This window comes from Dryas octopetala, chromosome 5 (assembly GCF_963921425.1).
Source record: "Dryas octopetala chromosome 5, drDryOcto1.1, whole genome shotgun sequence".
Lineage (NCBI taxonomy): Eukaryota > Viridiplantae > Streptophyta > Magnoliopsida > Rosales > Rosaceae > Dryas > Dryas octopetala.
In genome coordinates this window covers 15,886,221-15,907,863 of record NC_141370.1, presented here as the reverse complement: position 1 = coordinate 15,907,863, position 21,643 = coordinate 15,886,221, and the positions used below count along the sequence as shown (strand labels likewise).

The window sequence follows — 21,643 nt, the reverse complement described above, 5'->3', positions numbered from 1 at the left end:
ACTCATTTAGTGTGGGGTTTGCAGGCTCAGCTCATCCTTTTAAGAGGTGGTGGTGCTAATTCTATCAGATACATTACGTGGCTAATTAATGCGACAGAATATGAAGGTTATTTTATTTCTGGTATTCATGATCATATTACCTATTACCAAAAATGAGCCGCTCGTTCAAGGTATCTACTTTTTTAGTATAAAATAATAAATTGAGATGATACAAATAATCATACTCTAATATTAGGTCGACGTGCATCAATAGCTGACAACATGAACAACCATCATTTTTCTGCCATCTTTTAGAAAATATGTTATCAACCCAGTTACGAGTTAAAAGGGTGAAAAATACAGCTTAGTGGCACAAGAAGCAGAACAATTTGCAATTTATCAAATAGTATCTAGCATACAATTGTGCCAAACTTGCAGGAACTTGGGCTAAATCCTATAGACTGAATTAAAAAGGTGGAGATTGATAGCAAAACAGGCTTAGAGTTGAGTATCAAGCAGAAAACATGATCGCATCGAGTGCCCTCCACACCTCCACTAAGGCCAATTTAACAGTTACAATTGGAAGATTATAAAATCAACCAATGATCCAATAATATTGAAAATTATCATCAGGAATGATACAAGCGTTAAAAGTTTTTTTTTTTTGGCCATTAAGCATTAAAAGTTTAAAACGCCTGAATATTCCCACCAATATTTCTTTATTTGTAATGTAGGTGGTTCAGCTCTAGGGTTGAAGCTTTCTTTGTGTTGGACAACCATGTTGATTATTCGAACTGGAGGAAATATTGGTACAATGATGACCTACACGGCTACACCTGCATGGCAATAGGTAACGGTTGATCTAACTTTTTGAGCTGATCAGATTCCTGATGACATATTGCAAAATGCCTCCGTGATCAAAATAAGCCAGTTCCACCTGCACCAAAGAAGGAAGAAGTGAGTTTGAACCAACCTGAGCTTGACAAGGCAATAAAGATGCAACAACAGCAAAGTATGATGCAATCCATTACCTCTGTATCAAACCGTAGCGTACATTCGAATGACTTGCCATTATCTGTCACTACTGTGACATCCTGACCGGGTCTAATTTCACTAACACTGCTTGGAAGATCAATGGTGTAGCGTTCCTCGCCAGTTAAGCCAAGAGTTTCAGCATCTTCCCCAGCCTTAAAACATAGTGGAATGATACCCATGCCCACAAGGTTACTGCGGTGAATACGCTCGTAGCTCTTTGCTATGACTGCCTTCACACCCTGAAAATAATCATGATTTAAAGTATTTCTTCATTAGATAGGTCACACATATACTGGAATTAAATGGAATAGCATACTGCAAAAGGGCATACCAGTAGCTTTGGACCCTTAGCAGCCCAATCACGAGAACTTCCACTCCCATATTCGGCACCAGCCAAAATAATTGTATCATGCCCTTCACTTTTGTACCTCTGTTAATAGAAGTAACAGAGCAGAAATTGTAAGTGATTTAGCACAACGGTAATAACAAAACTTATACCTTTATTGATGAATTATTCAAGTAGACACATTTCATTATCTAATCTAACTAAAAAGCATAAACCCACTCAATAAATTCAGAAATACATACACAGTTAAAAATCAGAATAACCCACCGGAAAATTTTTGTTATGAGTTTGTTTGGTAGACCCTACTAGGTCTTAAAGTTTTGTTTTGGTCAAAAATATCTTATATTATATCCAGAATGCAAACTCCATTGCGCAATGAATTCCAGTGTTATGTAGTACACATTTTTTTAAGGGAAAAAAGAAAGAAAAATCCATGATAAGTCTGTGTACCTACTAAACTTGATCAAAATTTAGGTGAAATTAAAAGGCATCAACATTATAACATAGAATATTCAAGAAATTCTTCCCAAAGAATTTAAAATATTTTAGGCCCAATTTTCCTTTCAATTTCTAAGAACCTTATGCAAAAGTTGAGATAGGTGGACATTACCATGGCAGCATCAAACACAGACAATTTCTCTCCGGTGGGAATATGGATTGTTCTGGGACCAACTTCTCCTTTCAAAAACTTATTGACCAAGCGAATATTTGCAAAAGTTCCCCTCGCCATCACCTCATCATTACCACGACGACTACCATAAGAGTTGAAGTCTCTTCTATCAACACCACGTTCCATAAGGTATTTGGCTGCTGGACTGTCTTTGTGGATGCTACCAGCAGGTGAGATGTGGTCAGTGGTAATACTATCTCCAAAGTTAAGCAAGCAGTAAGCATTCTTCAATCCATGAGGGCCTGGAGGAGACATGGTCATATCTTTAAAGTAAGGTGGCTCGTGAATATAAGTTGATGTTGGGTCCCAGGCATAAAGATTGCCCGAAGGTACAGATAACTGATTCCACATGGGATTTCCTTTTGTGATTGCTTCGTATGTAGCCATAAACATATGAGGAAGCACATTTGATTGCACAACCTGAAGACAACATAAGAACAACATGAATTTCCAAGCCAATTGGTTCTTTCAAAAAAGAAAAATAATTCCATAATGAAGCAGTAGAGCAACTTACCTGTGCTACTTCTTCATTGGATGGCCAAATGTCCCTGAAAAAAATCTTCTTTCCATCTTTTCCCAACCCAATTGGTTCTTTTTCGAAATCAATATCTACCTGCAGCGTTGTACCAAATAGACAAATGTTACAGGCACAAATTCAGATAAGCACACAGAAGAAAAAAAAAAAAAGGAAGAAGGCATATCAGCATATGCAAATTAGATAGCATAAAAGATGCATAATATACTGTGATACACAGTAAAAAGTTCTTGTGCAAGAATTTGTGAGCTCCATACCGTGCCAGCAAGAGCATAGGCAACAACAAGGGGAGGAGAAGCAAGATAATTAGCCCTTGTTAAAGGATGTACACGACCCTCAAAATTCCTATTTCCAGATAATACAGCCGCAGCTACTACATCTGTAAATGTGCAGAAAACAAACAACTTAGTCACCTTGCAAGACTCAACTGAGTAGCATCTGTATGAGCATTAACTGTAGAAATTATTTACCATTTTCTGTAATAGCTGATGCCACTGCTTCATCAAGGTCTCCTGAATTCCCAATGCATGTGGTGCATCCATAGCCAACAATATTGAACCCTAGCTGATTCAAATACTTCTGCAACCCACTTCAGGAACAATACATGACTTATAAATGTCACAAAAATAGGATAACTTTCTCGAGATATAGTACATAAATTCTTAAAAGTACCTTTTTTCCAAGTATTTGGTTACAACCCCAGAACCTGGGGCAAGACTTGTCTTAATCCATGGCTTCACCTAATAAAGGACAAAAAAAATTTCAAGTTAAATAACTAAGACTCGCTAAATTGCCCTACTGAAGTATACAATGCGGAAAGAAAAATAAGCTTTCTATTATGTAACTTTAGAAGTATTCAGTAGACTGAAAAACAAGGGGATGGTAAGTTAGCCTGCTGAACGGCAGGCACACATTTGCTGTCCCAAAGATAGCAAACCACAGAGAAACTTCAAATTTCAGGAAAAAAAGAAATTTTTGCTTGGGCTTTATCTTTGACTTGCACAGCAGCCAAATTGGAAATCGACTTACACTCTAAAATAGACTACCACAAAAGTATGGTAATGCATTTTATCTGACATGAAATTCATGAACTATAGGCTATAGCATCATTCTATACCTCAGAAGACCAATCCTCTTGTGAGTATAGCATAATATACTTCCTTTGTTACATTTTTCATCCTATAATTGATGCATAATAAATTTCATTTGTTCCTTTTTTTCATCCTGTAAATGATTACACCAACATGAGAAATGAACCACAAGCAGAGCCATCCAACCTCCAATCCTAATTCACAAGCTTTCTTCGCAACCAAAGCAGCTCCAAGCATTACACTAGGATTTGAGGTGTTTGTGCAACTGGTAATAGCTGCTATAACAACATCCCCATGCCTAAGCTGTGCTGGGGTTCCGTGAAATGTGAACTCTACAACTTTACTTTGAGATTCCTTTGGCACAGCAAAACCCTGCAATACCATGCAAGAAACATAAGCAAAAAGAGAGGGAAGATACCCATGACGATAAAAGACTGATATTTGCTTTTAAGTGAACATTAATCTATTAAGTAATCAAATTCTAGAACATGAAATGGCCACACAGTTTCCAATTCCATGCAGTGCTAAATGACAATTTGTGTTAATTTATGGAAGTTCTCACCTTAAATCCAACTCTATTGTCAAGGCATGCATGCCAATCCGCTTTCATTTCTTTCAAAGGAACACGATCATGCGGCCTAGAAAACATATGCTTCTCAGTGGCATGTCATGAAAGATTGAAATTCAAAAATTGGTACAAAATGTGTGCATACTAGCTTGATTTACCAAGAAATTTTACCTCTTTGGACCTGATATGCATGGATCCACCTCCTCAAGATTTAGCTCAAGATACGAGGAGTACACTCTCTCGACCTGTGGCTGAGTTCAGGAATAATATTCATTCAGAACCCATATTGTAAAAGATGTTGAATAGAATGGTATACAAAGTAATAGATGCACATATTTTACCTCATTGTAGTCGACAAACATCCTGTTAGCCCGTAAATATGATTCTATCAGTGAAACCTACATGATAAAATTTTTATCTCAGCATGCAAACAAACGGACATTATATATCAAATAGTGTTTAAACAAGCCCTTACTTTGTCATCACTTCTGCCTGTTAGTCTCAGATATTGCAGTGTGACATGATCCACAGGAAAGAAGCCCATGGTTGCGCCATACTCGGGAGACATGTTGGCAATAGTGGCACGGTCTGCTAATGATAATTCACTCATGCCTTCCCCTGCATAAGAAATTACAGGCCAACATCTAATGTAAGATGAATAAGCAAAGCAACCAGCAGCTGCAGCATCTACCATTGACAACAATAATATTACTAGATACTATGATTACACATATGGGTTTACCATAAAACTCCACAAACTTGCCAACAACTCCATGCTTCCTCAGCATTTGAGTTACTGTCAGAACCAAGTCAGTAGCTGTCACACCATCTCTCAGTTTTCCTAATAATTTAAATCCAACCACACCAGGTAGGACCATGCTCATGGGCTGCATACCAAAAAAGATCAAATGAATATTTCTGGATAAGAAACTGCAAAAGGAAGTGCATTACAATAAAATTCAAGTTGTAATATGATGAAAGGGTCAATAAATCACAAGGAAGATATCAGGTTATTTATCAAAAAGCAGGTAAAGATCCATAGAAGCACACTCCATTACCTGGCCAAGCATTGTAGCTTCTGCTTCGATCCCACCTACTCCCCAGCCAGCAACACCTAATCCATCTATCATGGTTGTGTGTGAATCCGTCCCAACAACACTATCAGGGTAAAGCAAGCCATCTGTGTTGAACACGACTCGGCCAAGGTATTCTAAATTAACCTGCAAATCAGCATTCAATTTGTATATCTCAGGTTGGCATACTGGAGTTACATAAAGAAAACTGAAAAAATGGGAGTGATGTATTAGAGAATAAATTTTTTTTGTTTCTGAAATGATGCAATTACCTGGTGGACAATCCCCGACCCAGGAGGAACAACGAGCATGTTATGGAATGCATTGGATCCCCATTTCAGAAAACCGAACCGTTCTTTGTTCCGCTGGAACTCAAGTTCCATATTTGCCTGCACTGCATTTTGTGATCTTGCCACATCCACCTGAACTGAGTGATCAATGACAAGGTCTACTGGGACCTACATCATGAGAAGCTCATGTTGATACTCTTTGAAATAATTACGATTAACATGAACTAAAGCAAATGACATGTGTATAATGAGCTGACCAAAGGGTTAATCTTGTTAGAATCTCCCTTGAGCTTGTTCATGGCATCTCGCATACAAGCTAGATCAACAACAGCGGGCACCCCAGTAAAATCCTGAGAACCAGATGAACAAGACATTGATAATCCGCTTATCACTAACATTTTGATAACGGCAAGTGACAAGAGTGACTATCCACATACTGTTTACCTGGAGAAGGACTCTAGCAGGTTTGAATGGGATCTCGACCTGTTTGGGAGAGGAGTTCTCCCAATCAATAATTTTCTCAACATCCTTACTCTTAACCTGAAACTCATCGCAGTTTCGGATTGCCGATTCCAGAAGAATCTTAATAGAGAACGGTAGCTTATCTGCAACACCAACGCCAAATAACACAGTCAACCATTTCATTTTCATCACAAAATTTCACACTTGAAAATGACAAAAACAACAAAAAATTACAAAACTAATATACAGAATAATGATTGATGAGCAGCTATAAAGATTAAAAACAGAATAAGAACAACACAAATCACAAGGATTCAAACTGTTCTACTCATTTCCTACTGTTTCTCAGCAACCAAACAAAAAATTACAGGAAAAATCAGAGCAACGAACCGATTCTAGGATCGTTGAGAGCTGGCAGGCTGTAGTATTTTCCGAATTCGCCACCGTCCGGCTTCTCGAGCGCCTTCAATATGCTCTTGAACGGGTTCTCGGTCGCTGCAATCAATCCAAAACGTCAAAATGAAAAGTAAAAAAAGAAGTTGCGATCGATCAGAACAAGAAAAGAGAGTGAGATTGAGCTGGTGGTTGTTAGTTGTTACAGTACCCATAGCAAAAATTCGATCGGAGATTCAGACACTGAGAGTGAGACCGATCGAGTAGGTGAAGTTTTTAAGAGTGAGAGCGACGGTGGTGCGTGTGGACTCGACGTTATATTGCAGTATTTGTTTGTTATCGTATGCTCGTATTTTCTTCTTGGTGCGATGAATATCCTGAATCCTGATCTCGGTCTAGTAATGATTCCGTGAGGGCGTGCCTAGTTTTGTATCCTTGCACCTTCTTAGTTGCCATTGGTCTCTCAGGTAAGAGTGGGCCGTGGGCCCGTGGTGGGCGTGTGGCTTTACATCTATTTTCATGAATATTGTTATTTTTATGAAAATTGCTATTTTAAATTTTTAAGACCACATTGGATATTCATAATTGTGGTTTTAAATTTTTAATTAGCAACAGCATCCTTCACGAAAATGAAAATGGCAATAATATCCTCGATAGAAGTTTCCTATAGTACAAAGAGAAATGTTGGAAATTTCAACCCTTCTTTTTTAGCCGATGAAATCTCAACCTTGAAAAATTTAATTTGTTTTACGGTGACATGCAACTAGTTTTGATTTTTTTTTTTTTAACAAGGTTTGGTCTATAACCTACTATTAGGTAACACATTGGTTTGGTTTAACCTACTATTAGGTGACACATGATTCCTTTTTCTAATTATTTAGAACTTAGAAGTAGGATAAAATTGATCGATCTCTATCTTAATCCTTATTCAATTTGACTTGGGATCAAAAATTTCAAGTTTGTTTACAAAGTGCGTATCTAATTATATTAGTAATATTTCTTTAGTGAATTAGTAATATTACTAATGAGGTCCATGGATAGGACCTCATTATTAACCAACGACTCCTTCAATCCCAGGAATATATATTCCTAGCTAACTCATCCCAATATTGTCTTTGTAATTGACTTATTTTGTGTATTACTAATGGATAGACCTTCATTAGTAAGTGTCTGTTTTAGTATATTCAGAGCTATCATATATGCTAATGCAATGCTTAGAAGAATTTTTTATTTTTGCATGCAAATTAAAGCTATATTTATACCTTAATTCCCTCTTACATGAATGTTGTACGTCCGGCCTCAAGCTGTGGAGGTTTGAGATACATATTGAACACTACAAAACATTATTTGCCTATTTGGCACAAAATAATTAATTAATTGACTATCAGAAATTTCAATGATCATGACATGATGGGTCGTTGTTTAGCTTAACCACCAAAAGTAGAAGAAAGAAAACGTGAGAGATCGAGTACTTGACATATGCATGCATGCATGACTTTCCCTCTCTTTAGAATATTGTGCAGGCTACCTAGCTTAATATATTAGCTAGCTTAGCTTGGAATATTAGTCATTAGACCACAAAATTTGAATATATATGGACTTGGATTTTTCTTCTGGGAATCAGAATAACTAATTAACATTACCTCATCATATATATGATATCTATTCGATCGTACTAACTGCACAATTAATTATATATCCTGCAGATGAGCATATGCATGCATGAATGATGAATCATATATGATGACGCTCTTAGAAGCAATTACGTACTAAACTTAATTTTTTTCATATATATATATATATATATATGACTTGGTAACCCTTAATTAAAATTAGCCCTGTGGTGAAGGCAATGCAATTAAAAAGAAAGAAAGTGCTAGCTGGCTAGCTTGATCGACCAATTTCAAGCTTTCTTGAGTTCAAACTGCAAAAGATATATATATATATATATATGCCCATTTAGATGTGAATGTTCGCACTCAACGCTGAGCATTCGGTGACCACTGTCGAGCGCTCGGTAATTTTTCTGCACCAAGCACTCAGACATGATTTGTCAATATTTATGTTATAGTTTAGCTTTCATTCCAAAATCTCAAAGCTAAACCCTAACATACCACCTCCACAAAGATCATTCTATACTCTAGGAAGAGATTGAGTGAATCTATCGGCCTATACACTCAAAACCAAGCGGAGGAAGCAACGCCGAGCACTGCTTGCAGCACTCACCTGTTTTAAAAAACTTCGCCGAGCTCTCAACGGAGCTACCGAGTGCTTAGTGGCAAGTTTGTATGTTCCATCGTCTGCATTTGATCGAATTTGTATATATATTTATAAGTACTCTCATTGACATGGTTATCCTAACTTTCACAATATTTAAGTTGAGTCAATTATAACAATGGTCCTCAAACTTTATTTTGAATGTCACTTTGATCTACAAACTTGTTTTTGAATTTTATAGTCCATGAACTTTTATTCGTGTATATTACTTAAGTTCATTTCGTTAATTCTGATCATTTTTTCTGTTAGTCTTAGTTACGTGTCAAGCACATGACCCTCATTTGAGGGGTAACAATAGAAACTCAACTCCTTTTTATTCCCTAAAGATGATACATGCACGTGACTAAAATTGACAGAAAAAAATGAGATAAAATTGACGAAATGAACTTAAGTAATACACGAGTGAAAGTTTAGGGACTATAGAATTCAAAAAATAAATTCATGGACCAAAGTGATACGTAAAGTAAAATTCGAAGATCATTGTTATAATTTTCTCTATGTAAGTTTCTTATTTTCTTTCTTGACCGGGTCAGGGTTAACCGCAAATACAGGTACATAAAAAATGTAGTAACATGTGTTTTTTTTATCCGCACTGTGCGATTATTCACACTATCAACCCAATAAAAAATTATCAAATATAACCGATGTAGTGGTCTAAAAATGACCCTATAAGTAGTTTTTAGCAACGAATAGCATGCAGCAGCTGCGGGCAACGAACTCCGAGCGCCGTCGCTAAAAGTGGAATGATATTATAGATCAAATTAGAAACAAACATCCGATCGAGCAACATCCCCTCCTCCTTTATATATTTATTTATAGCCTTCTATAAAGAGGTTTAAATTCATGCTTTGAGATCAACATTCAACAATTTCCCACCCATCTCGTTTTTCTTCCTCCTCTTATTCACTTGGGAATGTCTTCGAAAGGGTCTTTGTGATTCTTGGCAACATATTAACTGCGATCCTGACCTTCTTGTTTACATTAGGTTCGTTTTAACTTCTCTTTGTTATTTTTATTGTTTTTTAATATCTGGCTTCTGTTTGTTCATTGTCGTTATTGATGAAATTTTTTGTCTTTCTAGGCTAATGCCTTAATGGGTGTTGCTTATTGATTTGTTTCTGTCTTTTGAACGTGGTAATATGAAATATCTGCAACCAAGATCAATTGGGTTTCTCTTACTTTAACAGAGGAATTCAATTTCATGCATTAGAAACAGAATTGATGGGCTGATATGATATGCCATTGTTTCTTGTTAAAAACGTCCAGGTCTAATTAAAGTGAAAATCTTTTGCTTATGGACAAAGGCATTGTGCCATTTGGTAATTCTTGTCTTTCACCTTCAGCAAAATGCATCTGGATCCTTGGAACATAAAGATTTTTTTTTTTTTGGTAATTAACAACTGCATGTTATTATAAGATTATCACTGAAGGAAATGGCATTTTTGTGTGCAGTGAGCACCTTGTTAGGAGGAGCTATGACTGGAGCTTTGATAGGCCAAGAGACTTGAGTGTGGATTTGTTAGAGGGGCTGCTGTTGGAGCAATCTCAGGAGCTGTTTTCTCCATTGAAGTGTTTGAAACATCCTGTATTCTTTGGCAAACAGATGAATCAGGAATTGGGTGTCTCATCTATCTACTTAGTGAGCAATTAAGCTTTGGATCACATCATTTATATGGTTAGGTGGTTTTAGCTGCAAATGCTTGTTCTTTAGAATTGTTCACTTGGTGAATTTGATCTTAGGGCTTTAATTGAGTAGCAAATGCCATTCTGAGGTGCCTAATTCATGTTGTCCTACAAAATTATGCAGATTGATGTCATTGTAAGTCTCCTGAGTGGTAGACTAATTCGTGAGCGGACCGGTCCATACATGTTAAGAGCAGTGCAAAGTCAGGTAATTCCGTACTTAGAAACTAGTTGTTATGTGAAAGCATCCCAGAGGCACAATCCCAGGCTTAATTAAAGCCATATTGTTTTCTTTGTTATTTTTTTTTTCTCCCATAGGCAAGAGAATTGGGGTTGATTTTTGAAACTGAGTGATTGACATTGTGAATTTTAACATGAACCAGGACTAGCTTTCAGCTTGGAGAGACAGTCAGAAGTTAGCCACACTGCCACCACATGTTTCTTCTACGTTGTATAAATAAGTGGCTCCTTGGGCATGGTTCTTGCCTACTATGCAGAAGGGATCTGTGATGTGTTTCTGCAAATTACAAAAATGAGAAATGTTCTTTCATGGATTATACAAATTTTGTACCCTTTTCATCTGTATGGTTGCTTTGCTTATAAGTTACCAGGCTGCTCCAGTAGTGTTGTTCAATCATGCTACATTCTGAGTTGATGTATGAATTTTTTGATTAATGATAGTTCTTATATATTGCACAGCAAGCTAGTTTTCTGGCTCCCTGTTGCTCATTTTCATCAGTCAAGGACAATTGTACACCATTGTTGGTTAATGGTTGCAAGGCATTTTATAAAAATTATCTTATAGAGTTTTTATCTAATTAACTATTTTGTTAAGCATATCTAACTCAGGAAATAAATAAAGCATCTAACTAATTCTACCTCTGGTGCAACTCATTCTGCATATATATGCATACTGCCTGACACCTTGATTTGAATGAATAGCCCAGCATGACCAAAAAATTAATTAATATTTTGTTTTTTTTATTCCCTTTAGTTATTACTTGATAGCTAGTTAAATGGTTAAGAGCCCAAACAATACTTGAACAGTTGAGCTTTCAGACACACACACATGTGCATATTTATATATACTCGAATCTGCCTATTTTGTCTGATGTGCAGATGTAGTGATGTACCTTGTTGATGTAGAACAAATAGCAAAATGGTTCATGCAACAACTCGATCGCCAGAAGGCCAAGAAAAGAAATAAGCTTCAGCCTAGCCCAGTGTCAGAAATGGACCTATGATATACTTATTTTGGCCAAATTCCTTCGTTTAGGGCTTCAAATAAGCAATTTAATATTTTTGAATAAATTTCTTAAATTGCACTTTATTTCCATTTTTATTTCCGTTTTAAATTTCGAACGTCTAGGGTTCTGAACGTATTTAAACAACCTTTTTGGCTGTTTGTAAGATTCAATTATTATTATTTTCAATTAGAAAACCTTGAAATTTCTCTCATTTCTTTGGTGGATTCCAGATTCTTTCTTAGGGTTAACGCTGGTTTTCCCTAATCTCTTTTAATTGCGTGTTACGCTGCGTCACATGTACATGTAACATATAATAATTCATCTGATGAGTAAATTATTAATTTCCCCAAATTGGACTTTGGACAGTACAAAACATTAGGTGATAGACTAATATCAGAATGATATATATGCATATATGAGTTCTAGGCATACTGGCTAGTACAATTTACAAAAATATCTGGTAGATTACACTGCATTGACATGACTAGTAATGTTTCAAACTTTCAATTATAATAGACACAATAACCTCTTCACAAGTAGTTTTTTTACGGTACGTATATATAAACTGTATAGGCTGTATTAGAGAAATGATATTTTAAATAATCTCATTTTTTATGAAATTTACACTAAACCTCTCCTTTTAGCTTTATATATAATCTCGGGAATTCTGATTTGAAACTTAATTTTAAAAACCAGGTTAATACTGTAGTCGAATATCCTTGATTAATTTGTATATACTATTTTTTTCTGGAGGGATGGACCAAATTAATTATATAATACAATTAGTAAACAATCAGAAATTCTTCAATGATAGATCGATCATAACATGATTGGTCGTTGTTTAATTAGCTTAACCACCAAGGAAGAAAGAAAACGTGAGAGAGTAGTTGACGTATGCATGCATGACGTTGAGAGTCCTTAGCTTCAATTCCCCTCTAATAATATTTAAGAGCACTTTAGAATATATATCATGCAGGCTACCTAGTTATATAGCTTCCATTAGACCACAAAATCTGAATAGATGGTCTTAGAATTTTCTTCATATAATATATATCCATCCCTATATATGATCCTGACGCAACTACTAAACTTCTTTTCATATATATGACTTAGTAACCCTTAATTGATTTAGCCGTGTTGTGAAGGCAATGCAAATTAATTAAAGACGTACAAATGAAAAATAATGAAAAGAAAGTGCTAGCTAGGCTAGCTTGATCGATCGACCAATTTCAAGTTTTGTTGACTTTAATTGCAAATGATAGTGTCATTCATGATGAAGACATCTATATATAATTATATATCACTACATGAAATGTGAGCAAATTATATTTTTTATTTTTGGCACAAAATAAGGTGGTAATTGAAAACTTTAGTCCTTATTATTCAATTGTTATCAATTTTTATTAAAATTGAGGTACTTTAGTCCTTATTAACTAATTATCACCTCATTCTATACTAATCAATGAGAGTGAACTTTGTTCACATTTTTTATAGTGTATAATGATATTACATGTTCCCCCATATGAACGTAAATATACCCATAACTGATCTCATTGACAGAGCCACCCTAACTAATTAATTAACTTTCGCAATCTTTCCAGAAGTCTCATGTATATATATGTTGTCACCGAAAATTTACATATTTGCATATCCTTCACTGTAAGTCTGTAATTGACTTGGGTTTTGTTGCATATTTGCACTTTTAATCACACCGAATGGTTTTTTTTTTTTTTTGGTCGAATACACTGAATGCTCTTAAAAATGACCACAAGTAGTCAAAAGTCATTTTAAGCAACAAGTAGCAGCAGCTCAGTCAACGAACTACGAGCGCGCTAAAACTGGAATGATAGTATCTCATTTTAAATATAATGAGACAAGACTTTGTGAAACTTATTCTGCATTTCAATTTAATAAACGATGCAATTTAATTACAATACGAACTAAGTCTCAAAAACCACAGATATTTATACATCAAATTAGAAAGACTCCTACCTATTTAGAAAAGTCTAAAAAACAGCGCGCCTACAAGACCAAGAAGCGCGCGGTCTCTGGTTTTACTTTTCCAGGAACTGGCTTTTTGATCTAACCGCGTAGTCTCATAGAGAGATAAGAGCTTGTTGTTGCAAGCCTAAGCACGTTTTCAAATGAAGCTGCAACATATTCTACAATCTACACTATGACTATGTACGTGTTTATATATAGACTATATAGTCATCCTCCATTTGATGACTGTGTAATATTAGTGATATATTTTTTTTTAGTTAAAGATGTCACAAATTCGTATTTCTTATTTAGCTTTTATTTTAAAAAAATAAAATTAAAGTTTGCAACTCAATCTAGATTTAAGTGAACTCCAACGGTTTAACACATCTAAATAATTACCATTTACCACATTTGTTTACTCACTAAGTCACTAGTGACTTTTTTTATTTTTGGGTAAGGGGGCCTTACACTTTTTAATTTCTAAATACTGTTTACTCTTAAAAAAGTTTAAAGTAAATAATAATTAAATAAATCTTGTAAATTGTAACCAAAGAAAAAGAAAACTCTTCAACTGTCTTTCCCCCTCTCATTGATTTCTAAGGATTTGTTGAAACTCACACCATGAGTTTTTTTTTTTGTTTTGTCTGACACACCATAAGTTAATCCAACTGAGATATGCATCACAAAATAAAAGACACACGGCACGCACCTAACACGATATTCATGTCCCATTACTCCTTTCTTTCACATTAATTTGGGTGAGAGTACAATAGTACATACAAAAAATATAGGGTTAATTACAATTTAGTACCTCAACTTTACCTCCTATTTCAAGTTAGTACCTCAAGTTTAAAAAGTTTCAATTTCATACATCAACTTTCATTTTGTCACAATTTCATACCTCTGTTACTACTACCGTTAGGAAGTCCGTTATCCGCCTACGTGGCGCTGACGTGGCGCACGCTGACCCAATCACTAAGTGTTGACTTGATTTTTAATAATTTCCATGTGGCAGAATAATAATAAAAAAAGAATAAAATATTTAAAAATTAATTAAAATATAAAAAATTGAATTAAAAAACAACCCCCATTTTTTTTGGTCAAAAACACAACCCCCATCCCCTCCCCCCAGCCCGACCCACCCCTCCCCCTCCCCCTCCCTGCAACCCATCCCCTCCCCTCCCCTCCCATCCCCTCCCCGCAACCCAACCCCTCCCCTGCAACCCATCCCCTCCCCTCCCCTCCCCTCCCCTCCCTGCAACCCATCCCCTCCCCTCCCCTCCCCTCCCCGCAACCCAACCCCTCCCCTGCAACCCATCCCCTCCCCACAACCCAGCCCCTCCCCCTCTGTGCTTCCAAGCTTCCAAATTGGCAGTACACCCAAACAATTCAAACCCATCAAAATTCATCCAACAAAAATAACAATTTTTGATAAAAGATAAAAAAATTACATTAAATTGAAGAAACCCCTCAAAAAATGAAGAAAAAGACATAAATGGGCAAAAATGATAAGAGAATGGTTTTGGGGTTGATCTTGGTTACCGATGCAGTGTTCTTCGTTTTATTCAAGATCTAGATCATGGGGTTTTTCCATTTTATTTTGGGTTGCTGGGCGAGATGGGTATTTTTTTTATTTTTTATTTTTTTCTCAATTTCTGCTGGATGATGCTGGACGATCGTCACGGTGGCGAAACGAGAAGCCGACCACAACCACCTGGTGTTTCTCTAGAGTTTCGCAGAGGCAGTGGACCACTACGCCGCCGTCTCTGACTCGAGGTGACGCTGCCGCCGAACAAAGGGAACGACTGGCGATGGTTCGGGAGGAAGATCTCGAACATGGTAGCGGCATCGGGGGAGAGAGACAACATATCGTCATCGCGGCCAAGGAGGATGAGGAGAGAGAGAGAGAGAGAGAGAGAGAGAGAGAGAGAGAGAGAGAGAGAGAGAGAGAGAGAGAGAGAGAAAGAGGTTACCGGCAGGGTTGGGTTGTGGTGAGGGGATGGGTTGCAGGGAGGGGGAGGGGGAGGGGGAAGGGGGTGGGTCGGGCTGGGGGAGGGGATGAGGGTTGTGTTTTTTTTAATTCAATTTTTTATATTTTAATTAATTTTTAAATATTTTATTCTTTTTTTATTATTATTCTGCCACATGGAAATTATTAAAAATCAAGTCAACACTTAGTGATTGGGTCAGCGTGCGCCACGTCAGCGCCACGTAGGCGGATAACGGACTTCTTAACGGTAGTAGTAACGGAGGTATGAAATTGTGACAAAATGGAAGTTGATGTATGAAATTGAAACTTTTTAAACTTGAGGTACTAACTTGAAATAGGAGGTAAAGTTGAGGTACTAAATTGTAATTAACCCAAAAATATAATAAACTTCTTCAATCATAACATGCTTTTTCATAATAAGTTCCCTTCAAGCACCTTTTCCTTCCGAAATTCAAATTTATTTTAATTTGAATGTTAGTTATTAATACTAATTATTCATTGGCATGGAGATTTTGAGGTTTTGAGATAAACCATAAAAATAAGGTTCTCAATTATTCGCGTACATTCACGTACTTATGAAAATTATAATAATCAATAATGCTATATTTATCGTATTTTTATACTATAATTTTATATCATTTTACATGACATTTAAATATTTGATACTAAAAAATAAAAATAAAACTTTTTTAAAAAAAAAAAGGAAATATTTTTTCAATAAAATAATGACACATAAAATAAAATACAAATGTAAAAAAAAAAAATGTGAGACAATTAACATTATTATATAATAATATATAAGATGTTTGAAAAATGTGGGGTCCAAAGAGGTTCCAATTAGGAATCTCAACTCTCTTGTATAAAAATGTTACTCATTTGTTATTTCTTTGTTGGATGTGTTTAATATAACCCATCATTTGATCCCTTTAAGACTCCTGCATTGCAGTGTTTTATTATACATAATTTACTCTAAAATTTATTTAATTCACAATAAGGAAAACATTAACACACGTAATAGTATACAAATTTAAAATTATTTAGCATTACTGTAAGTTAAAATGTACCCATCTGCTTGTTCATTTTTGTTTGTGGCGTAATTAATCAACCATTGAAATGGCGTTTCCAAGTTGAGTACTTGAGTTGGTAGGAAGGAATTGTTAGCAACATGCTGATTAAGGAAAGCTAAGCAAAGTGAACAATCCAAAACAAAACAAACCAAAATAATTTCAAAGCATTAAAGAAAACAGCGCAAGATATTTTCATCGCCTACTACTCCTAGAAATTTATTAAAGAAAGAAAATCCAAGGTTGTAGACTTGTAGTGTACACCACTTGGCACTTGTAGTCAGCGACTCAGCGGTGGCCAATCAATTGGGGATCAAAAGCTCACAAAGCCATCCCCATCCTTGACACTCTCTCTCTCTCTGATTGTTGAAAAATGGGTGATGGAAATTAAAAACAAACAATTTGCAGTGACAGACGGGTTTTGTGGACGGTTTATTAGCCTGAATGTCAAAGCAGAGAAGCTTCTTAATAATGGGTCGCTCTTCGTTTCGTTTCTCTCTCCCACATGTATTTGATTGAACCCCAAAAACAAATTTTAATCATATACAAAATTCTACAAAGCAGCAAATATAGCTCAAATGGTAGAAAACACCCTCTAAAGCATTAACATCATCTAGAGAGAGAGAGAGAGAGAGAGAGAGAGAGAGCGATAGAGAGAGAAACAGAGAGTTGTGTTGTGCTGTATGTCAAGGAGAAGAAAAAGCTTTAAATGCGAGTTGGTCGATGTGGTTTTCTTCTATCTCTTCTCTTAAGGACTAAGGATACATACACACACACACACCATACCTATCCATCCCCTGCTCTCCTCCTTTATATGTATTTATAGCCTTCTTTTAAAAGGGTTTTAAATTCATGCTTTAAGATCATCAACATTCAACAACATCCCAGCAACAAAGGCTTATAAACGCAACAGCTTCTGACCCAACAATGGATATTATTGCCCACCCATCTCGGTTTTCTTCCTCCTCTTCCTTTTCCTTTGGGAATTTCTTTGAAAGGGTCAAGGATTTTTCCAACTTTGCCCTCTCTGAGATTCTGCGGAACATATTCTCTGCGATCCTCACCTTCTTCTTTGCATTAGGTTCGTTTTAATTTCTGTGTCTCATTTGCCCCCTTTGTTTTTCTGTTTTTTTTTTTTTATATTTGGTTTTGTTTGTTCATTGTCGTTGTTGATCAAGTGTTTGTCTTTCTTGGTTAATGCCTTGATGGGTTTTACTTGTTGATCTGTTTCTGTCTTTTTAACGTGGTATTGCATTGGATTTGGCTCTTAAATCATTAATTTCTGCAACCAAGATCAATTGGGTTTCTCTTACTTTAACAGAGGAATTCAATCTTATGCATTAGAAACAGAATTGATGAGCTGATATGATATGCCATTGTGTCTTGTTAAATTCTAGGACTAATTAAAGTGAGAATCTTTTACTTATGGGCAAAGGGGTTTTGGTAATTCTTGTCCTTTACATTCATCAAAATGCATCTGGATCCTTGGAACATAAAGCTTGTTTGTAATTAACAACTGCATGTTATCAGAAGATTCTCACTGAAGGAATGGCATTTTTGTGTGCAGTGGGCACCGTTCTAGGAGCTATGACTGGAGCTTTGATAGGCCAAGAGACCGAGAGTGGATTTGTTAGAGGGGCTGCTGTTGGAGCAATATCAGGAGCTGTTTTCTCCATTGAAGTGTTTGAATCTTCCCTTATTCTTTGGCAAACAGATGAATCAGGAATTGGGTGTCTTCTCTACTTGGTGAGCAATTAAGCTTTGGACCCCGTCATTTATATGGTTAGGTAGTGTTAGCTGCAAATGCTTGTTCTTTAGAATTGGTCACGTAGTGAATTTGATCTTAGGGCTTTAATTGAGTAGCATATGCCATTCTTAGTGCCTACTTCATATTTTCCTACAAAATTATGCAGATTGATGTCATTGCAAGTCTCCTGAGTGGTAGACTAGTTCGTGAGCGGATTGGTCCGGCCATGTTAAGTGCAGTGCAAAGTCAGGTAATTCCATACTTAGAAACTAGTTGTTATGTGAAACATCAAATCCCAGAGGCACATTCATTTGCTTACTATTCATTTTATTGTGCTTAACCAGATGGGTGCTGTTGAATCAAGCTTTGATGAGCTCCCCAACATCTTTGACACTGGTGGGGCTAAAGGATTGCCTGGAGATTCAGTTGAAAGGATCCCAAAGATATTTATTACCAGCAACGATAATGTGGATGCTTCTGGGGAGAAAGTCTCGTGTTCTGTGTGCCTTCAGGTTAAAGGCTTAAGTCATATTGTTTTATTTGTTTTTTCTCTCATAGGAATTGTATATGGGGGTTGATTTTTGAAACTTAGTGATTGACATTGTGAATTTTAACATGAACCAGGACTTTCAGCTTGGAGAGACAGTCAGAAGCTTGCCACACTGCCACCACATGTTTCACCTACCTTGTATAGATAAGTGGCTCCTCAGGCATGGTTCTTGTCCCTTATGCAGAAGAGATCTGTGATGTGTTTCTGTAAATTACAAAAATGAGAAAAGTTCTTTCATTGATTATACAAATTTTGTACCCTTTTCATCTGTATGGTTGCTTACCAGGCTGCTCCAGTAGTGTTGTTCAATCATGCTACATTGTGAGTTGATGTATAAAAGTTTTGATTTATGATAGTTCTTATTGCACAGCAAGTCCTACTTTTGTGGCTCCGCTGTACTCATTACTTCTGGCAAGGATAATTGTACACCATTGTTGGTTAATGGTTGCTAGGCATTTAGTATTAAGCTAGAGGGCCCTGTTTTGACTTTGTTTATCACAAAGGTACTGTATATATCTGCAAAAATGGATTCTATTAAATCTTGAATATATATTTTTCAATTATAATGAGGTTCTTGAGCTTATTGGTATCCAATGCAAGATTTTTGTTTGCAGAAGTAGAGATTTCAATTACTATAATAACATGGTCTTTACTGTTGTGCATGGCACCATGCCCCTATAAGGATGACTTGAAGCTATCTTATCCAGAATTCCACTTTAACCCAGATACCAATTGGGCTTGAGTATAGTGCTTATGAGGAAATTACTCCACTCCATCTCATAATGTAAGTGCAAGGATTGCAATAACTTTGTCTCCTGATGTAATTGATTGAGAATTGGTTGGCTCCACAATTGAGATATTTTGGTTTAAATTTTGCTGACAAGTCATCTCATCAGGTAGGTAGGAACATTATATCACAATACCAAAGGTGTTTCTTTTGGATATGGTGTATTAGCGTATTTTGTTCCTCACTTTTTTTTGTCTTCTATTTTTTCTTGTAAGTCACTTTATAAAAAAACAAGATTTAGAGGTACGACACGAAATGACACAGTATCAAATGCGAATCATGCACACAAAATGTGGATCAAGTCCTATTGTGCTCATTGTTTACAATGTTTGGCCAAATCATGTCCGTGCCCATCTATTCCGAACTTGTTTACATCAAAAGCAGTGACAAAATTAGGTTAAGGGATGTATGGCCATCCCAACTTTTTTTTTTTTTTTTTTTTTCTAAGTTAGTCTGGCTCACATCCCAGCCTGTTCCCAACTCCAAATTATCCAGTTGAATATGGTGTTCCTCTGACCTTAATGAAATTCAAAACCTCTAGCTTGCTCCAGATCATGTGCAACATAACAAGCAAGAACAACTTTCTAACCAGACCACTAAGTAGGCTAAAAGAGTTTCTCTATTTTTCTAGAGTAAATCAGATTCTATCCCATCCTTCCAAGACTGGAAAGTGAATTCTGACTTAGTAAACAAGTAGGCCAAAAACTAAAGATAAAACCAGTCATTAAGATTGGGGAAAGAGGAGAGATTCCTAGGATTGTTTAAATAAATCTGCAGGCATTGCTCAGCAGCAAGATGCTTGTATTATTTATTTATATATTTAAACAGTACAAAAGGGCAAAGCCATAAAAGCAAGCATAAAATAACTTTGTAGCCATTGAGCTAGCTAGAAGCCTAGAACTTGTCTAAACCCCAATTGCAGAAAATAAATATAAAGTATATAATAGTACAGTCATTAGCTCTTCAGCTACCACATGAGTCATTTAGTCATCTCATATTTGTGGGCCATAGCTGCTATCGTGTATGTAGGGTGAGATCTATGGCAGCTTTAATTTCTTACTGTAGATCTCACATTAAATTTACTACATTCATAATAAGAGTAATTAATAACATGATAAGATTGATGGGCTTAGTAATTAAGTGTAAAGTGCAAAAGTACACCAATAATAAAAGAATATTGTAACATTTCAATGATCTCACGCGATTCTCACCTACCGAAAAAACAATGGATTCGAATGATTATCTCGGATCAAAAATTTTAATTTACAATCTAATAACATAATTATTATGTCATAATATATAAAATTATACAATAAAAGAATATTTTTCCAGTTTGTAACAAAAATCATATGCCCATATTGCAAGTATTTTATGGGTCTTAAAATAACTTTGCAATGAATTTCATCATATATTTCCTGGTGTAAATTTAGCTCTCAAGGCAGGTTTGTTACTTTGTCTTTTGCATGTACCTTTTTTCTTTTCTTGCCCTTTGAAACAAATGCCAACAACTTTCATATTCTTCAACATTTTTTCAGTCTTTGAACCGCAAACACTTTTTTTTTTTTTTTTCTTTCTTGTTCCTAATATCATGTGGATGACTGTTGAATCCCAAAATGACCTCAATGAATTTCATTTCTGACCACAAACATCCTCTCTTTTTAAAAATTGAACACAATCATGTGATCCTTTCACATGCTGCATAGACTGCATTTCCTTTCATCATTGAGACGTATACGTTTGCCTTCAGCTTTAGGCAATCACCTGCAAAGCCGTGGTCAAAGTAATTCATGTGAATTTAAAGCATCCAAATAACTGGAATTCATTTTAATGTTATCCATATATCGAAATTACATAACTATTAACTACTTTTTGT

General features: G+C 35.9%; 2 protein-coding genes and 1 pseudogene across 2 annotated transcripts; 2 read left to right on the top strand and 1 right to left on the bottom strand.

Moving 5' to 3' along the window:
* Positions 1-343: 343 nt before the first annotated feature.
* Positions 344-6,810, bottom strand: LOC147284870 (aconitase 1). Its single transcript, XM_086243428.1, has 20 exons — positions 6,654-6,810; positions 6,440-6,544; positions 6,032-6,192; positions 5,845-5,937; positions 5,570-5,755; positions 5,283-5,444; positions 4,967-5,111; positions 4,700-4,842; positions 4,566-4,622; positions 4,396-4,475; positions 4,219-4,294; positions 3,843-4,028; positions 3,238-3,305; positions 3,036-3,154; positions 2,823-2,944; positions 2,545-2,643; positions 1,971-2,450; positions 1,346-1,444; positions 1,011-1,253; positions 344-916 (listed from the first exon to the last, which is right to left on the bottom strand). The coding sequence occupies exons 1-20, from the start codon at positions 6,655-6,657 to the stop codon at positions 842-844; spliced, it is 2,703 nt and encodes a 900-aa protein (XP_086099554.1). The 5' UTR covers positions 6,658-6,810; the 3' UTR covers positions 344-841.
* A 2,290-nt stretch (positions 6,811-9,100) lies between these two features.
* On the top strand, positions 9,101-10,912 carry LOC147284869 (NEP1-interacting protein 2-like; annotated as a pseudogene).
* Positions 10,913-17,048: 6,136 nt separating this feature from the next.
* LOC147284868 (NEP1-interacting protein 2-like) lies at positions 17,049-19,356 on the top strand. The gene is made up of 5 exons (XM_086243886.1): positions 17,049-17,767; positions 18,254-18,432; positions 18,600-18,683; positions 18,778-18,945; positions 19,058-19,356. Exons 1-5 carry the CDS (start codon positions 17,614-17,616, stop codon positions 19,178-19,180), a joined length of 708 nt encoding a protein of 235 aa, XP_086100012.1. The 5' UTR covers positions 17,049-17,613; the 3' UTR covers positions 19,181-19,356.
* Positions 19,357-21,643: the final 2,287 nt, after the last annotated feature.

What these genes read in the sequence shown, in the direction of transcription:
- LOC147284870 (XM_086243428.1), bottom strand. An exon ending in CCAATGAAGAAGTAGCACAG is followed by an intron (nt 2,451 to 2,544) that starts GTAAGTTGCTCT and finishes TGTTGTCTTCAG; the next exon opens with GTTGTGCAATCAAATGTGCT. An exon ending in CTGTGTTTGATGCTGCCATG is followed by an intron (nt 1,445 to 1,970) that starts GTAATGTCCACC and finishes TTCTATTAACAG; the next exon opens with AGGTACAAAAGTGAAGGGCA.
- LOC147284868 (XM_086243886.1), top strand. Translation starts at nt 17,614, where the DNA reads ATGGATATTATTGCCCACCCATCTCGGTTTTCTTCCTCCTCTTCCTTT. An exon ending in TTGGGTGTCTTCTCTACTTG is followed by an intron (nt 18,433 to 18,599) that starts GTGAGCAATTAA and finishes AAAATTATGCAG; the next exon opens with ATTGATGTCATTGCAAGTCT. An exon ending in TAAGTGCAGTGCAAAGTCAG is followed by an intron (nt 18,684 to 18,777) that starts GTAATTCCATAC and finishes GTGCTTAACCAG; the next exon opens with ATGGGTGCTGTTGAATCAAG.